This window comes from Erythranthe guttata, chromosome 2 (assembly GCF_056151865.1).
Source record: "Erythranthe guttata isolate IM_541 chromosome 2, IM_541, whole genome shotgun sequence".
NCBI classification, from domain to species: domain Eukaryota; kingdom Viridiplantae; phylum Streptophyta; class Magnoliopsida; order Lamiales; family Phrymaceae; genus Erythranthe; species Erythranthe guttata.
The window spans coordinates 17,651,508-17,668,306 of record NC_142534.1 but is presented as its reverse complement, the minus strand read 5'-3'; the positions used below and the strand labels follow the sequence as shown (position 1 = coordinate 17,668,306).

Here is a 16,799-nt window from a genome sequence, read left to right as displayed (position 1 = left end):
GCTGCAACGAATTGCATTTTATGGGGCCAATACTCGCAATTTTTCATCTGGACCAACTTTCCAGGTATCGTTACAGCCTAAGTATTGGCATGCAAGCATATTTTTTGCCTAAACATTAGAGTCACGCAAATAACAAAGCTAGCAAGATAACCGCAGAATAAACCGCAACAAGTTAAACAGAAAGATTTGCAAACCCACAGTCCATTTACATCACTATCTAAAAAGCAAAATCATGGAGTTGACAAGGTATAAAACACATATATGATCTACAATAAAACCAAAACCATAATCTTTTATCGAGAAACTACACATAGGAAGTAAGAAAGCATCGAACGAACATACGGAAAACAAAGCCAGTTGCCACCAAGTTGCTTGCTTGGCATATATATCTAAGCCCGCTTCTTGTCAAATGGCCCCTTTGGGATCTTGCACAGGAATTTTGCATCAAACACTGCATACTGCTTCTTGATCTCAACCGTTGCTTTCTCAGTAAATGCATCTATCTTCTCGTTGTACTTCTCATACAAGACAGGTACCGTGAGCAGCAAAACAAACACTGATAATAGAACAAAATACTCGTAAATAATACTTAATTGTTCCGGAGTACATAGGCCAAGAATTTAATTTGTTATTACCTAGGTAAAACAATGTCAAGAAGTTGCAGCAGCTTCCCACAATCGAGAAAAACCAAAGGACAGCGACAACCTGATAAATGACATAGGAACTTACAATGTCGAATATTAAACATCTAAGTAACAAACAGCAACCAGTCAGATGCATCAATGAAATCTAGGAATATCTAAACAGGAAAGTACAAGAAATTAGGCAATAGAAATTCGTACTAAACATGAATATCACAGGCAAAAAACTAGGAAGGAACAATATGCAGCTATCGCGGAGAGACGTCCAAGGCTAGATAAGGCTTTAGCATGACATGTTCCGCTACATTTAATTTAAATCAATAAGGTGACAAACGGAGATTCAAATTCACTAATATCACTAGCCCATAGTGAATAACACATGATCTACTTATTTCTTAAGACTATAAAACCAGATCATTTAATATTCCACTAATGCTACTCATCTATAGTGAATAACAAATGATCTATTTCACAGACCAATATGAATCACAAGCTAAGTAATTGCTCAATATTTTAGTTTATAAATACCAAACTTAATGGGGGTTAGCCAATACTCCAAGGTATGCTATTCACAAACTTTAAAAGGGTAGGTAAAACATGAGACAGTAAAACGAGATCATTTCAAAAGTTGAAGATATGCAAAGAATAGAGTTTCAACGCCTGATAAATCTTACCACCAGGAACTTCTTAAGATCCCTGCCAGAAGCAATTTCCCTCAACACAGCACAAGTACGATTGATCTCATTACGAAGGGCCACCGCAACGCCCACAAATGGCTCTTCAGAAAGGTTAACTACTGGAATTGGTGGAGGTCTCCTGCAATCAGACAAGAGATGAGGTTCATGTAACTCGATGGCAATCTTCCAGAAACGGGTTAACAAGAAAAAAATAATATTAACTTACTTGTTGATAAAGATTGTTACATTGGACCACAAGAACAACATCGAAAGGGTGAAGATCACAATGTGGCAAACGAGAGTAAGCAAATGATACTCAAGCAGTTCAAAAAGAACCCAGACGGCAGTTACTCCACCAAGCACTCCACCAGATATTTTCTTGTCCCTCCATAAGAATATATCAGCAGCTGTAAATATTTATCACCATAAATTCTCAAATTTCTTGATAAAATATATAAATACAAATCTAAATTGTTTATGCCTAACCAAATGACTAATTACATTCAAATTCTTTTAGGATTATGTGTTCTAATTTCTGTTTCACTATTTTGCAATAAAAATAGCAGTACACAGCTCTCCAAAAGGACATATTAAAATTGGAAACACTAGCAGATGTAGAAAAATTAATCCAAATCCAGTGAGCCAAACTGAGGCTCCAAATATTACTATAAAATATTAATCACCATAAATTGTCGATTACCGTACAACACAAATCTGGAATGTTTATGCCATTTAAAAAACAACTTCATCTGCAAAGTTCAACTCAAATTACATAAAATTGTATTAAATAATTCTTCGTTCCCCATTTCTGTTTCCACTATTTTGCAGTAAAAAAATCGGCAGTACACAGCTCGCCAACACGACATATTCAAATTAAAAGGACTACCAGATACAGAAAAAATACTCCCAAGTCAAGTCAGTCAAAGTGAAGGTCCAAAAATTACTATCACATATAAATCACAAAAAATTATCGAATCTCGCACTTCACAAATTTGAATTGTTTATGCCTTCTGAGCGATAACTTCTTAAATCTGAGATTCCAAACTCCAAGTCAAGTAAGTCAAAGTGAAGGTCCAAAAATTACTATCAAACGTTAGTCACAACAAAATATCCAGTCTCGCACTTCACAAATCTAAATTGTTTATGCCTCTTACGCAATAACTTCTAAAATCTGAAATTCCAAACCCTAAAACTATACATCACATCTGAAGAAACTAAAATAATTAACTCAAAATTACATTAAACTCTAGTAATCCGGCGTTCTTCATTTCTGATTGAACTAATTTATAGCAACAAATTTGTGCATCTCGCAAACAGTGCATATTTGAGATTGAAAGCACTGCCAGATATATAAAACAAATTACTCTAATAATTACAAAGTATGAGCGCAAGTGATACTTACGTTTGCCTCCGCCAAAAACCTTGTGAACGGGCTTTTCACGGCTAATCTCCTCCTTGACAGGGGACGGCGGCGCCGCCGCCGTCGTCTTCTTAGCGTCGGGGTCCGAGTCCGAAGACGACGACGACGACGACGAATCGTCGTTGCTGCCGTGAAGCTTATCGGTGATTCTATCAACAAACGACTCCTGTCCTGGATCCGTAATCTCCTCTTGCTCCGCCATCGCTTATCCCCACAGCCGATTCAAATTCGAAATTGAAGCGCAGAAAAAAAATTAACAACGAATTGAAAAACACGAAAGCTTCTCGGTTAAGGAAAGAGAGAGAGAGAGAGAGAAGAGAGAGAGAGTAAGTCTACAGGCAGTAATGCGTGGGGTGAAGTGTGAGGGGCGAGTGTGGGTTTTATGTGCGAAGAGGAATCAAATATCCAAACCTCAGGTTCGGAGTTTGGCTCGGCGGATTTTGAATTTCATTTTTTTTGTGTATTTAAATTTGTCAAATGGAAACCGCTACGACTGGACGGAGACGGCAGAAACTGACGGAGGGTTGAGGACTCCGTGTCGGCTTTAGGAGAGCGCTTTTGTCGACTGCGGTACACGTGTCAGTTAAATAACGTAACTAACGGTGACGGTGGGGTTTACGGCGGTCGCTTTCCTGGGCTTTGGGATTGGATATTTATTGAATATTTGTGGGGCCCACAAACCTTTTGGGCCACAATTACTCTAATTTGGGCTGCATCACAAAGTGATCTTCAAATTTAATTATTTATTAATTCAAAAAATAAAAATATTCGTTCCACCACGTGTGGAGCATCATCTATAAAATTTAGAGTAAACTGCAAAAAGTACCCCTGTGTAATCTCTAAATAGCGAAAACCCCCATATGATAAATAAACTAGCAAAACCCCCCCTATGAAATTATTTAAATAGCACACTCGGCCCATTACTCATTTGAGGGTTGAATTCATATAAAAAGACCTAAATACCCCCGGAATTTTGCAATTAATAAATTCTTATATTTTTTAAATATTTTAATTATTTTATTTTTGTTATATCTTAATTATAAAGGTACAATGGGGTCTTTAATTTATTTTTATTTTTATTATCACATAATTTTGGTATATATTTTAAATTATCCCTACATCAAAAGAAAACTTAAATTTCATTATTATGTATTTAAAAAAATACATACTTAATTTGGTTAACAAATTTTTAATAATTTTTCAATTTAATTATTTACTATTTTTTAACAATATTTTAATTTTTAAACAACCAAATTAAAAAGAGAATATATATACATATAAATACATTTTAAGGGTCAATTTCGTCATTTCATGTCCAAAAACCAACTCCCAGTCGCGCAACCCGCGAGTGAGCCACACACAAGTCAACTAGGGGGGTTTTTGCCTTTGACTAAATTTCACAGGGGGGTTTTTGCTAGTTTATTTATCACAGGGGGTTTTTTGCTATTTAGAAATTACACAGGGGTACATTTTGCAGTTTACTCATAAAATTTATGCTCACATTCAAACTACCCGAAAATTATTTATCGAGCGATCGGAACAAATGAACTTGTATTATACTTGATTAGCCTAAAGTGGTTGGATTACGAAAATAAATTAAAAAAATACCCAAAATTTTGTGGATTCTTTTGATAATATTTTAACTGTAATCACCGGAAATATATACAATAGCTTATGTGAGTCTGTGTCAATTGACCCAAGTTCGAATCCGTTTGCCAACGGTCTCTAGATCGAGCTTGTCACACAACACACATAGTTAGTCTAGTATGATTTTTACGTCTCTCATATAATTTGCAAGATATTATACTAAGGTGGTGTTTGCAAATGATTATTGAAAAGCAGAAGTTAGTGATTGTGATTTAAGTTAGTTTTAAGTGCTTATTTCTAAAAGTTGGGGGTGTTTGCAAATATTTCGGAAAATGAACTAAAATTAAAAAAACAGGGTTAGGGGTGCTTTTAAATAGCTTAAAGCAGATTATTTTAAGAGAAGCAAAAGCAAAAGTTGATTTTGCAAACACCTAAAAACAGATTATGAGCAAAAAAACCGTATAATCACTTTCAAAAAACATTTGCAAATACAACCTAAATAGGGGTAAACAATTCCAAGGGTATTAAGCATAAATAGATCGATTTCTTCGTTAAACTAATCATTCAACTAACCATATCTTTTTCCATACTCCCACATACTTTTTCACTTTTCTTTATGAGTTGTGAGCATAATAGCATATGGTTGGGAAAAGGCAAGGGATCTTCACTTTGCTACTCAAAAGTATCCATTATCAAGACACTTTCTAGTAGTCGAATCAATCTTGATTTTGGAAAGATAGATGTTACATCTGGTTGGTTACATTTGCTGGATTTCAATCGTAAATTCGATTAAGTAACCATCATTAAACACACGTTACACGTACATATAAATACATGTGTGTACTTATGTATAGATCTACGGATGAAATCTACTCAATGTAAATAATCAGGTGAAACATCTAACTACCATATGAGTATGTAACCTAACATATGCTAATCACATCACATCAAGGCATGATTATTAACTAAGTACACATAACAAAATCCTAGTACAAAAATATGAAAAATCTACAAAGACACATTAGAAAAAGAACACAATACAAATCAAAACTCATGAATAATTTCCTTATCATTAAAATGGCCTTGCAGGCTTCTCTAACACGGCAGAAAAGAACACCTCTCTATCGTCACTCTTGTCCGACTTAGGTACAACAACCCACATATGTTTCCTATACCTCAACATCTTAAACACGTCCAAATAATCACTCAAATCCTCTTTCAGACAAAAGAAACTGTCCACCCACAATATCCCACCCGGCCTCAAAACCCTGTCCCAATCGTACAAAACGAAATCCAACGTCACGAAGTCGATCCACCCGTCGAGAAACCTTGTCGTGTGGATCAAATCCAACGTGTTATCGAAAAACGGAAGCCTCTGATTGATCGTCAAATAAATCGGGATTAACCCGCGAAGCGCGATCACTTCACTAAAAGGCGCGCCGAGATTTATCGCGACCGAGACTATAGTCACGTTTTTCTCCTTCATTCTAGCGGCAAATGTGCCCGTCCCCACACTGAAGTCCAATCCAATTCTAATCTCGCCTGGCTTCAAATCAAGAACTTCGGTTATCGTAAAGTCCGAAGTGGTGTTCGAATTCGGATCTTGGTAAACGGGTTCGACCCATCTCGGGTATTCGTGGCCCGCGAGATCGAAGCAATCGGTGCATTTGGAGAAGCCCTTTTTGGAAGTGGTGGCATTGCTGACTAGGCAAGTGAAGTTCTTGCATCGGTATTGGCTCCAACGGACGTTTTTGTCGTTTAGTGGGCCCCACATGGACTCGTTTACCGGGAGGGGTTTGGTGTAGAATTGTGGGGCCCGCGCGAAGCATCTCCTTCTAGGGAGAGGGTCGCACCCGTTGACCATTAATTGTTGTGCCAACTTCCAATCATCTTCGCATATGTCGCCCACGTCGTAGTCCATGTAATCTTCCAGAAGCTTCCTCATGGAGAAGCACGCTTGTCCGATGCTTGTGGAGGTTCCGTTTGTGCCCATGAAATTCGGTTTTTGGAGGCGGTTGGGTTTGGTTTTGATGTACTTTCGGATTTCTTCGGTTAGGAAGTACTCGGAAGGTTGTAGAAGGTTCGAGGGAGTTCCTTGGAGGTTTTGTTCTGAGTTGACTGAGAGAGAGATGTTGACTGATCCGATGAGGCCTAAAATATCGGCGAGGAAAGAAGCGTGTTCGGATTCTTCGTCCCGGGAATTTTCCTTCATGTGATCAAGGTGTCGTTGGATCTTGTGGATGATTATTTGGACAGTGTTCTTGATCTGTGTTTGGTTTGTACGATGACGATGATTCGGCGAGAGGGTTTCGTAGTTGCACGATGAGGTGTCGGAAAGTAGGAAGGGTCGGAAAGAATAGGATTTGGACAAGGTGGCTGCAGTGCAAACAAGAATAGCCACAGTACTAGCAAACATAACCAGTGATCCTAACTTTTTCAAGATATTCACCTTTGCCATCTCTGAAATAGACCCGAAATCCGAAATCCGAAACCCGAAACAAAAAGCAAAAAAAAAACACAAAAAAAAGAGCAGGGGAGATTTGAAACTGAAAGATTAACAAAGAAACTGCAGGTCAACAAAAGCGAAGATTCATATGTTTAGGAAGATTAGGTGATTTAGTAAGCAAGCTTACTAGGTTTATTTATTTTATTTATTTAATTGGGAAATTTGGTTAATGGTTGTGGAAACAAATGTGAAGTTGTAATCCCTAAGTGAAGATCACATGTTGTTGCTAGTTAGAATACAAGATGCGAATATGGTCAAAATAATTAAGTTGCTTTTGTATGAAGTGACTTCAAATTGAAGATATCGATCCACTTTTTCGTGATTAGGGCCGAAAATCAAACAAAACTACTTAACTCGATTCAGGCTCGGTTAACATAGAGAATTAACCAAGCTTGAACATATCAATCGATAACGTATTATGAAGCTCGACCCGGTTGATTAGAAAAAAAAAATGATAAAATATACTTTCTTTTATTATTATTATTAATCAAGCTAGCTAGTGTAGCTCGATTCGTGTTTAGATCAATTGGAACTCGTTGGAGCTCAAACATATTGCTGTACCAAAACAAGCTTAAATACAACTTTGAAACTTGATAAAAAATCGTACAAACATGCGTTCAACTCGACTCGATTCATTTACACTCATAAAAAAAGACCAAAAAAAACATATTGTTGGATAATGGAAATGGGTTTTTTTCCGTCATGTTCGGATCCAGTCCGATCACGTCGATTCAGTTCGTATTCAATTGGATCCGAATTCGATCTAATTTTGGAACCACAATCAAGTACAAATTCGATCCGGTTGATCAACTTGCCACTCTTGTCAACAACCAACAAGATATATTTAAATGAGAAATTTATTAATAAGCACACTAGGTTGGTGGAATTTAAACTATATACATGAACATGAAGCCTTCAATTGGGTATATTACACACATGCATGTATGTATGCATGCATATTTATAAGTGTATGTATTTTTTATTTTTTTTATATTAGGAGGATATACACTAGTAAACTTCAGTACAATCTGCAAAATGTCAGTGACGCCTATTTTAATATTAAGGGTATAATTACAAACACCCCCCCCCCCCCCCCCCTAAACTTAGACTAAAATACCCTCACCTATCCGTAATTAACAAAAATCCCTCCAAGGCTCCAACGTTGTTTCCATCCTACACCGACCAACTTACTGTGTGATTTTTTACGGAATTTTTTTTATTCCTAGTAATATTTTCCGAAAAAATGTTGATTTCTACCTCTACAAACATGGCATTTCTTTATATTACTTTTTAAAGCAAAAAATTACCTTCCAGCACAGATATCTTCACTTATTCTTAAATAACACTAAAACATTTTAGTGCACGATTATCCATTTGAGAGTATTTTTATCTTTCAAAAGTAGCATAAGAAAATGTCACGTTTGAAGAGGTAAAATTGACATTTCTAGAGAAATATCAAGTGGCATAAAAAAGATTAGGTGTAAAATTACACCATAAGAGGATTGGCGTAAAACAGAAACAAAGATCGAGGGATTTTGGTAATTACATACAGGTGGGGTGTTTTTTGTAATTTATCCTAAAATTAAGCTAATGTATAGACAACAAAGTTGGTCAAAGTAAAAAGTTGGTAGACTTGAATCCAAATCAACAATGATTTTCATCACATACACAGTTCTTTTTTTTGATGAGAATCACATACACAGTTCAAACATCAAATCATATGAACTTTTGAAAACCATATCACAATCAATTCTAAGCAATCAACATTCATGAATTTTAAATATTTGAAAAATGCATAAACAATATAACTTATAAGCTAATTTCCTGAAGCTTGGCAATCACATCAAAATTTTAATAAACAATAATAATAATTAGGGACTATTAGTGAGAACCCCCTCTATCATTTTTTTAATAAAGGTAGGTCCAGCCCCTTTTCTTTTATTAGTGATAGATCCAAATTTTTTTATTGTCAAATTTACCCTTCATTTCTTATTATTCACTCTCAACTACTTTAATGCCTGTTTAATTTTTTTAATTATAATATTCGTTTATTTATTTAAAAATATTTATTTGAATTTTATTTTCGATTTTATTTTTGATTTTAATTTTGAACTTTTTTTCGGTTTTTTATTTGAAATCGATTATAAAAATTTCTGAAAATAATTATATTTTTTTAAAAATCGACTATTTCTGAAATCAACTATTTTCGAAATCAACTATTTCCATAATCAACTATAAATTACTGAAAAAATTACTTTTTTTGTTCGTTTATTTCCCTAATCAAATATAATATTTCCATAAACAACTACATTATTTGCAAAATCAACTATTATTTATTCAATTTTTCTAATTCATTTTTCGTTTTTTTTTTCCAGTCGATTTACCAAATCGACAAATTACTACATATTATTGGAAACAACTATAAAAAATAGAAATCAACTAAAAAACGTCGAAAACAACTAAAAATAAATAAAGTACAATTTCTTTTTCATTTTTTTAATTCAATTTTTTTCGATTTTTTTTATTCCAGTAGATCATATTATTGGAAAAAACTATAAAAAAAAATTAAAATCAACTACCAAAAAAATCAAAAATCTACTAAAAATGTCGAAAACAACTAAAAACTCTCGAAAAACAACTATAAACAAAATAGAAGAATAACGAAAACAACTATATTGTTGTGTAACATACCCATCATAAAAAATCGTCAAATAAAAAATTCAGAAAATTGCTTCTCAATTAACAAGATCCAAGCATTAGAGGAAGACAAATCATTGCCGCAAAGTCAATTAGAATGGCCCTCCTCACATCATCCCTGCAACTCGACAATGGAGAGAAATCCTAGAACGAATAAAAAACAAAATATAGATTGCCACAACCTGTTAATCCAATCTTCAACCAAACGAAACCCTAAAAATCGCGGGCATGGATGATATGAGATGACGGCGGTGGTGCATAACTGAATTGGAGGAGTGGAAGTCAGGCGGAGGTGTAATGGAGGAGTGGCGGCGGCGGTGCGGTTGTGGGGTTCCCTCATCGTTGTCGAGATGTGGTGCCGCCTTCTTCATCTCCTTGCCCCCGACTCCGACGCTGCAGATTTCTAGGTAGAGAAAAAGAGAAGAAGAGATGGAGATAATATTTGACGATACAACGGCTGTTGGATAAAAAAGATGTGGCTAGGGTTTTATGTGTTAATTAGGGACACTATAGGTATAACACCTAATAATTATATAAATATTAATTTAATTAAACAATTAAGGGGGGTTTCACTATTATTGAAAAAGGGAGTGGATCCATCATAATATATCCTAATGTAGTGGGGGGTTCTCACTAATAATCCCTAATAATAATAACCTAAAATTAATTTACAATTACACCCTTACCTTTACTGAGAATTGCACTCCGACCCCTAAACAACTCCCTAATGGCCAAATCAACCCCTTTACTTACTCACTGTCTTCTCCGCCCATCTGTGTACTGCGAGAGCGGCACCACCTCCTGCAGCGGCGTCGACAGCGGCGTAGGGAGCGGCGAGTTCCGGCAAACCGGGCACGACGCGTTGAGCTTCAGCCACGCGTCGACGCACATCACGTGAAAGTAGTGCCGACAATCGGGAAGCATCCTCAGCATCTCCGATTCCCTGTACTCGCACAGGCATATCGAGCAGACGGCGTCGCCGCCGCCGCCAGAGATTCCGTTCCTCTTACCGAAGACGAACTTCGGGTACGAATTGATGGCCGCATCGTCGAGCCCGACGACGGCGTTTTGTGAATCGTTATCGTCGTCCTCGGCGACGAAAATTATCCGGGGAAGGTAGATGCTGTTTTCGTTCGAGTGGTTAGGGTTTCGGTCCCGATTGTCGCGGCGGCGGCGGCGGGAGGCGACGGAGCGGCAGCAGATGTAGGAGGCGAGGAGGATCGTGGAGAAGAGGACGAGGAACCCTAGGGCGATCGCGATGGCGTAGCCGAGGCCGATCGAATTGAGGTTCTGCGAGAACGATGAGGATTTGGCGGAGGCTAACGGCGGCGGTGGTGGGGCGGTGGACATTGGGAGAAGAGGAGGAGGGAGGCGGTGGTGGTGGAAATGGCCATTTGAATGAAGGGGAAAATGAGAGAGGAGAGAGGAGAGAGAATTTGAGGGGAAGAAAAGTGGGTGGGTTTGCTTAGCTGCAGCATTTAATACTCAGAGCAAACTCATTTAATGGTTGGCCAACTTGGGGAAGATGGATATGAATTATGATGGTTACTTTGAAAATATGAAAATTAATTTGAGTTTTATTTCTTTTTAAATTATATTTATCTAATTATGAAATATTCTAATTATTTGTTTTAAATTGTTTTATTGGTAAATCAAATGGGACGAACTCGTGACAAATTTTCAGTCGATATTTAGTAAACGTGAGAGTTTGAGAGACTTCGTCGAGTTTCGAAAGAGCTCGATCGATAAACCGAGAACATAACAACTCGAACATGGAATTGAATACACAAATTTATTTCTTCAAATAATGGAGAGACCTTTTCAAATTTGAATTTGATAAACTTTTTCGAAATTCAAATAATGTTTAGGCATAAATGGTAGGAGCGTTACGGGTCAAATAAAACTTGATTTAGACAATGATATCATTACATAAAGAAAGAGCAAAAAATATATCCATGAGTTGCATTATTTTTAATTTAAAAAACAACCTCTACATAAATTGCCAAACAATAGCATATCTTATTTATTAATCTAGACCAACTCCTTCAAATGTTTTTTAATTGGTATTATACCACAATTTGAACTTCTACAAATTTTATGTTGTGATTTGATTTCTATTAGATACTAAAATATAATTATTAGTCTGATTTATACCGTTACAGCTCAAAATCCAAAATTAGCGCCAGGAATTGAGGCATAGTCGATAAAATTGGCCACTTATGATTTGATTTGATACGTAGATGTTATACTTACTTAAGAGCAACTCGAGCAACTCCAATGGAGTTATTAAATGAAGTTATTAAATGAGTTATCAAATCTTTTATTTGATTCCTAAAATTTAAAAAAATTGTTCTCCAATGGAATTATTAAACGAGTTCCTAAAATTTAAAAATTTTGTTCTCCAAACGAGCCCGTAGATTGTGTTATCAAAAAATAATCACCTAACCAACCATTTACAAATTGACATGTGGCAATTACATATAAAATTATCAAAAAACTTTCAACGGATAATAAAATTTAATAACCATAGTAGATGAGTTTTAAATGTATTTCAAAATATTATCTTAAATATCAAATGAGTTGATAATCCAATTTTGATATTTAGGTGGTGTTTGCAAATGCTTTTTGAAAGTGATTATGCGGTTTTTTTTTCTCATAATCTATTTTTAGGTGTTTGCAAAATCAACTTTTGCTTTTGCTTCTCTTAAAATAATCTGCTTTAAGCTATTTTTTTAAAAGCACCCCTAACCCTGCTTTTTCAATTTTAGTTCATTTTCCGAAATATTTGCAAACACCCCCAACTTTTAGAAATAAGCACTTAAAACTAATTTAAATCACAATCACTAACTTCTGCTTTTAAATAATCATTTGCAAACACCACCTTAGCTTGGAGTTGCTCAATTATTTATATAAATTTAGGTAGTGTACACTAGATGTCACATATATAAATCTGATTCAAGAATATTCTTTAAAAATCTAGGCTAAATTTAAGCATGCACCAAAAATCTTCAAATATATATGTACATATAAGCAATTAATTATCCAAAACACAGCCATTTTATTACATGTGAAGTTATAGAGAAGTACAAAAACACATATTACTGTACGTACCAAGCAGTTCATCAACACAAAGCTAGGTTTACAACAATGGTTTCAGCAAAGCATTTCTTTGAGATTAGGGAGCTTCATCTCACCATTGTGAGAAAGGGGAATGGTGAAATTTCCGACAACAGGAAGATCAACGACGATACCTATTTCCAGGCAATAATCAATGTCCCAATCTGCACCGATATCCTTCATCAAACTCATCAACACACTGTGCGCTACCTTGATCCCCACTTCCAGCACCGTCTTCTCGTTCCCCTTCAACGAACCCGGATCCGGAATCGTACCCGATCCGATTACCCTAATATAATTCCCCCAAACATTAAAAAATAAAAAATAACAATAAAATCAGCTCCGTTATAAACAAACACACACACACACGCAGATGATGAGATGACAGATCTCGCCGGAAAATTGAATTGAGAACCTGTTGGCGCTTTTGAGGGTGTATTTGATCTCGCCGACGGGGATTGAAACGCCGTAGGGATTGAAGACGGAGAGTACTGCCAGATAGGATATTCCGTCACGGCCGACGTCTTTGAGATCGACGTCCGTTATGGAGGCCTCAGGCTTCTTTATGTTGGCCACCGTATCCGTCACGAAGTCCTTCGCCTTGTCCATGAAATCCATTTTTGTATTTTATTTTATTTAGAGTGATGAGAATTAAGAAATGATTTTCAAGTATTTATATAGGTTGGAAAACGCGGTTGGAGTTGACGAGTGTTTGTATATCAGTGTCCACGTGCGGGGCAGAGGGCGTACATGCGTGTTAATCAACGCCGACTATATACATACATACCTCCAATTTTATCTCAAATTTATAAGTGTAAATTACACTTAAACCCCTGAGGTATGTTAAAAACAATTTTAGGGTCTTGTGATATTTGTAATTACACCACACTCCTGAAATAATTATCGGAACCAATATTTCATGTCTTGGGAGCCGATATGCACTATATTTTGTTATTGCTACCATAGACGAAAATCACTATTGCCTGAAACTAATAGTCCATTAGAATCGTAACAAAATAATTTATCCAATATATTATTCCATTAGGATTTTTAACAGTGTTTCATGACTTATTGTAACTACCGATACTACAAGGATATTAAATTTATTTTAGCATACCTCAGGGGTGTAAGTGTAATTTACCAATTTATAATATTAAATGATATGGGATAGTTGGGTTGGGCTTTTGGAGAATCAGGTTTCATCTTACCTACTTTTTGTCAAATGTGTGTTTGTTCCGTTTTGAACTTTTGATAAGTAATCGAGTCGATCTCGAAAAAACTTTGATCGAGCCACTATAAATTGAGTAGCTTACCTGACCATATACATCATTTCCGTTTGCTCAAGGGTCTCCGTAAAACAAGTGTAAACGCGAAACCGCCCAGAGAAATGGAGAGAACAGGGTTTCTCCCATTTTTCTACGCCATGATAATTATTACATTCAATCATCAAACTACAAAATCTTGAACCTGGCAACAACTCTCGAGGACTAATGAAACCTAGTCAGTTTTAACAATCTGCATTCCAGGCCATTAAAACCTAGTCAGTTTCAATCTGAAGACATGGTCCAACATTGGTAAAAGAACTCCAAAAAGTGAAGAGCAAAGAATATCAGTTGATAATCATCTTGTTTAGGTATTCAGCTTGCTCGGGAAAATATTCCAACAATTCATCCTTCGTCACCCAAACATAATCTTCGCACCTACCAATATCAAACTTGTTGGTGGCAATAACTTGAGACTTGAAGAAGAATCGCTGACAAAAAGAAATAATAATAATAATAATAATAAGACATTGAACACGAGAATTGGGGATAGTGTTAAGAGTTTTAACGATTGTCGATGAAACCTACTTCGCCATTTTTTTGTATATATAAATGTGTAGGACTATAAACCTCATTACTGAACTATGAAAAATTACGAACACAAAGAAACGGGGTGAAGTTTACCTTAAGAGATGTATTGACCTGGTTATCCTCTGAAGGCTGTAGAATGATATGGCCCATTGGAGCGTTACCAACAAAATAAGTATGGGAAAGATCTCCAATCACTGATTGCAAGGCCGACTCTGCACACTGCAAATATGTCTTTCACCCAATGGTCTAGTTGAGAAATTTCAGGGGGTGGGGGTGGCCTACAAGCCAAAGAAGAAAGGTTGGAAGTGTGATTACCTTGCGCAATGTTGGTTCAGACTCATAAACCTTCTCGGGGAAGTGCCAGACAGGTTTCTCATCATTAGAACCGTGTGCAGTGCCATAAATGAGAAGATAGAGTCTCTTGTCAAGTGCTCTCTGCAATGACCTACAAGAATAACACGTCGGTACTTGTTAGTATACTCGTGTACAAATGCAGATTATCCCAAACTATGTGCCCATTTCGCTGTCCTATGACTGAAAACACATGCTAAAATGACCTACTACTACGAGTCAAAATGACCTGCCTAGAATGCATGAAGGGAGTTGACAAATATCAAGAGATTTGCCATATTAGCAAAAGAAGGTCCGATGTAAGAACAAAACAAAGAAAAAGAAATTGACCATGTCCTCAAAAACCAAAAAAGGCCCTACTCATTTCAATGGTAAGCAGCGAGGTTTATAAAGCAATCACTTTCTAACAAGCCAACATGGGATCTTGAAAGTCAAGTAATACTGCAGCAATACCTTTTATCGTTAGTTTTATCTGCTTCTGTTACCCGTGGAGCTGGTGTGTAGTCAATTTGATAATCTCCTTTCCCCCTGAATAGACATAGTTAACACAAATGAGACGGCATTCCGGTTTATTACACGGGCAACAAAAGTACATCTAACCATAAGTGCATTTATCAGGTTAATATATAATATGACAACACACGTGAGATTTAAAGATGTTATTAAATCAACCAAAGAAAAATTATTGAAAAGAAAGGTTGATCGTTAACAATAACGCAAACAGGGAGAGCCTTATAATTTCTACCATGCATATATTGATGAAGACGGAATCCAAACTTACAGAATTATTGAAGAATCGCATAGAAATATGAAAACAAAACAAATGAAACTAGAAGTACCTGGCATCAGCTTTCTTCAATAAAGACTCTGGGTATTCCCGCCGGTACTGTTGTCCCCATCGGAACCTAAAACAATACCACACCTCAGAAACCATCAATCAATTAATTCAACAATTCCAACGGCGGCGTCAATTACCACTAATAAACACATCCGCAGATGATATCAAAATCTTATGTTCATCCTATCCTACCACTCATTATCTCAGTAGATATGTTTAACCAATTACTTGATCTAACAATGACGGCTCCAAACTCAATGTTTCCGGCTCCAACAAACCAAACAATTACCAAATTTCATTTATTCTTTATGAGTTGAAGTAACCTAAGTTCATAAACATTCCTCATAGAAACTCAATTACAATTTAGCAGAGACAACAAACGAAACACAAAATGACATTAAAATAGAAACGCAGAGTGAACGACTCCAAACAATAAATTGAAGGAAAAATGAAACGGAGAAAATTTGCTTACGAGAACTCTTGGAAAGCGTAAACAACAGGATCGATCTTCGGAACTACAACCGGGAGCCGCTCAAAGAGAACGGAGGCTAAAATCTTCTCATCGCCGGCGTTCTTCGACGTTGATGTGGAAAAACCTCGTTTTCCGTTCAGCAAGGACCGCCCTAACCTCGAATACGCCGCCGTTCTCTGCATAATCGCAGTCTGCAACAGAAAAACCAGGTCAATGAGAACTAGGAATCGGAGAAGTGAGCAGTGAATCACAGGTATTGAGGTGACGTACCTGAAACGCCGGATCTAAAAAACCCTAATCGGTGCGAGACCGAAGAAGAAGGAGAGCAAGTGATTACTGAAGACTGAAAATGGAGTTATTCCAAACCGGCGAGAATGACTGACTGGAGATTGAAATTCTCACCGTAGTGTAAACCTAATTACAACGAGTCCGTGTGGAGCACTGCCTCTAAAGGAGAGTGGTGGTGAATTGTGATAAGCAGGCGAAGGTGTTTTTTATAAAAGACTATTTTACCCATTTCTAATTTTATATTCTTCTTTTACATATTTTTAGTATTGTTTTGTTAAATTAAATAACTCATTAACCAGTGTAATAACTAAAAATATTATTTTTTTACTAAAGTAAATAAATTGGAAAAATA

The 16,799-nt window shown here is 36.4% G+C and overlaps 5 protein-coding genes across 5 annotated transcripts; all 5 read right to left on the bottom strand.

Moving 5' to 3' along the window:
• Positions 1-147: 147 nt before the first annotated feature.
• On the bottom strand, positions 148-3,284 carry LOC105963854 (reticulon-like protein B1). Its single transcript, XM_012988334.2, has 5 exons — positions 2,721-3,284; positions 1,545-1,725; positions 1,316-1,457; positions 636-705; positions 148-556 (listed from the first exon to the last, which is right to left on the bottom strand). Exons 1-5 carry the CDS (start codon positions 2,938-2,940, stop codon positions 390-392), a joined length of 780 nt encoding a protein of 259 aa, XP_012843788.2. The 5' UTR covers positions 2,941-3,284; the 3' UTR covers positions 148-389.
• Positions 3,285-5,035: 1,751 nt separating this feature from the next.
• LOC148772494 (S-adenosyl-L-methionine-dependent methyltransferases superfamily protein) lies at positions 5,036-7,245 on the bottom strand. Its single transcript, XM_088814781.1, has one exon. It carries the CDS (start codon positions 6,781-6,783, stop codon positions 5,398-5,400), a length of 1,386 nt encoding a protein of 461 aa, XP_088670907.1. The 5' UTR covers positions 6,784-7,245; the 3' UTR covers positions 5,036-5,397.
• A 2,919-nt stretch (positions 7,246-10,164) lies between these two features.
• Positions 10,165-11,070, bottom strand: LOC105963853 (RING-H2 finger protein ATL67). Its single transcript, XM_088814782.1, has one exon. It carries the CDS (start codon positions 10,876-10,878, stop codon positions 10,282-10,284), a length of 597 nt encoding a protein of 198 aa, XP_088670908.1. The 5' UTR covers positions 10,879-11,070; the 3' UTR covers positions 10,165-10,281.
• Positions 11,071-12,582: 1,512 nt separating this feature from the next.
• LOC105964049 (desiccation-related protein PCC27-45) lies at positions 12,583-13,307 on the bottom strand. Its single transcript, XM_012988545.2, has 2 exons — positions 13,061-13,307; positions 12,583-12,934 (listed from the first exon to the last, which is right to left on the bottom strand). The coding sequence occupies exons 1-2, from the start codon at positions 13,261-13,263 to the stop codon at positions 12,682-12,684; spliced, it is 456 nt and encodes a 151-aa protein (XP_012843999.2). The 5' UTR covers positions 13,264-13,307; the 3' UTR covers positions 12,583-12,681.
• Positions 13,308-14,009: 702 nt separating this feature from the next.
• DECOY (decoy) lies at positions 14,010-16,648 on the bottom strand. The gene is made up of 7 exons (XM_012988332.2): positions 16,430-16,648; positions 16,160-16,350; positions 15,689-15,754; positions 15,303-15,377; positions 14,814-14,943; positions 14,592-14,717; positions 14,010-14,398 (listed from the first exon to the last, which is right to left on the bottom strand). The coding sequence occupies exons 2-7, from the start codon at positions 16,339-16,341 to the stop codon at positions 14,255-14,257; spliced, it is 723 nt and encodes a 240-aa protein (XP_012843786.2). The 5' UTR covers positions 16,342-16,350; positions 16,430-16,648; the 3' UTR covers positions 14,010-14,254.
• Positions 16,649-16,799: the final 151 nt, after the last annotated feature.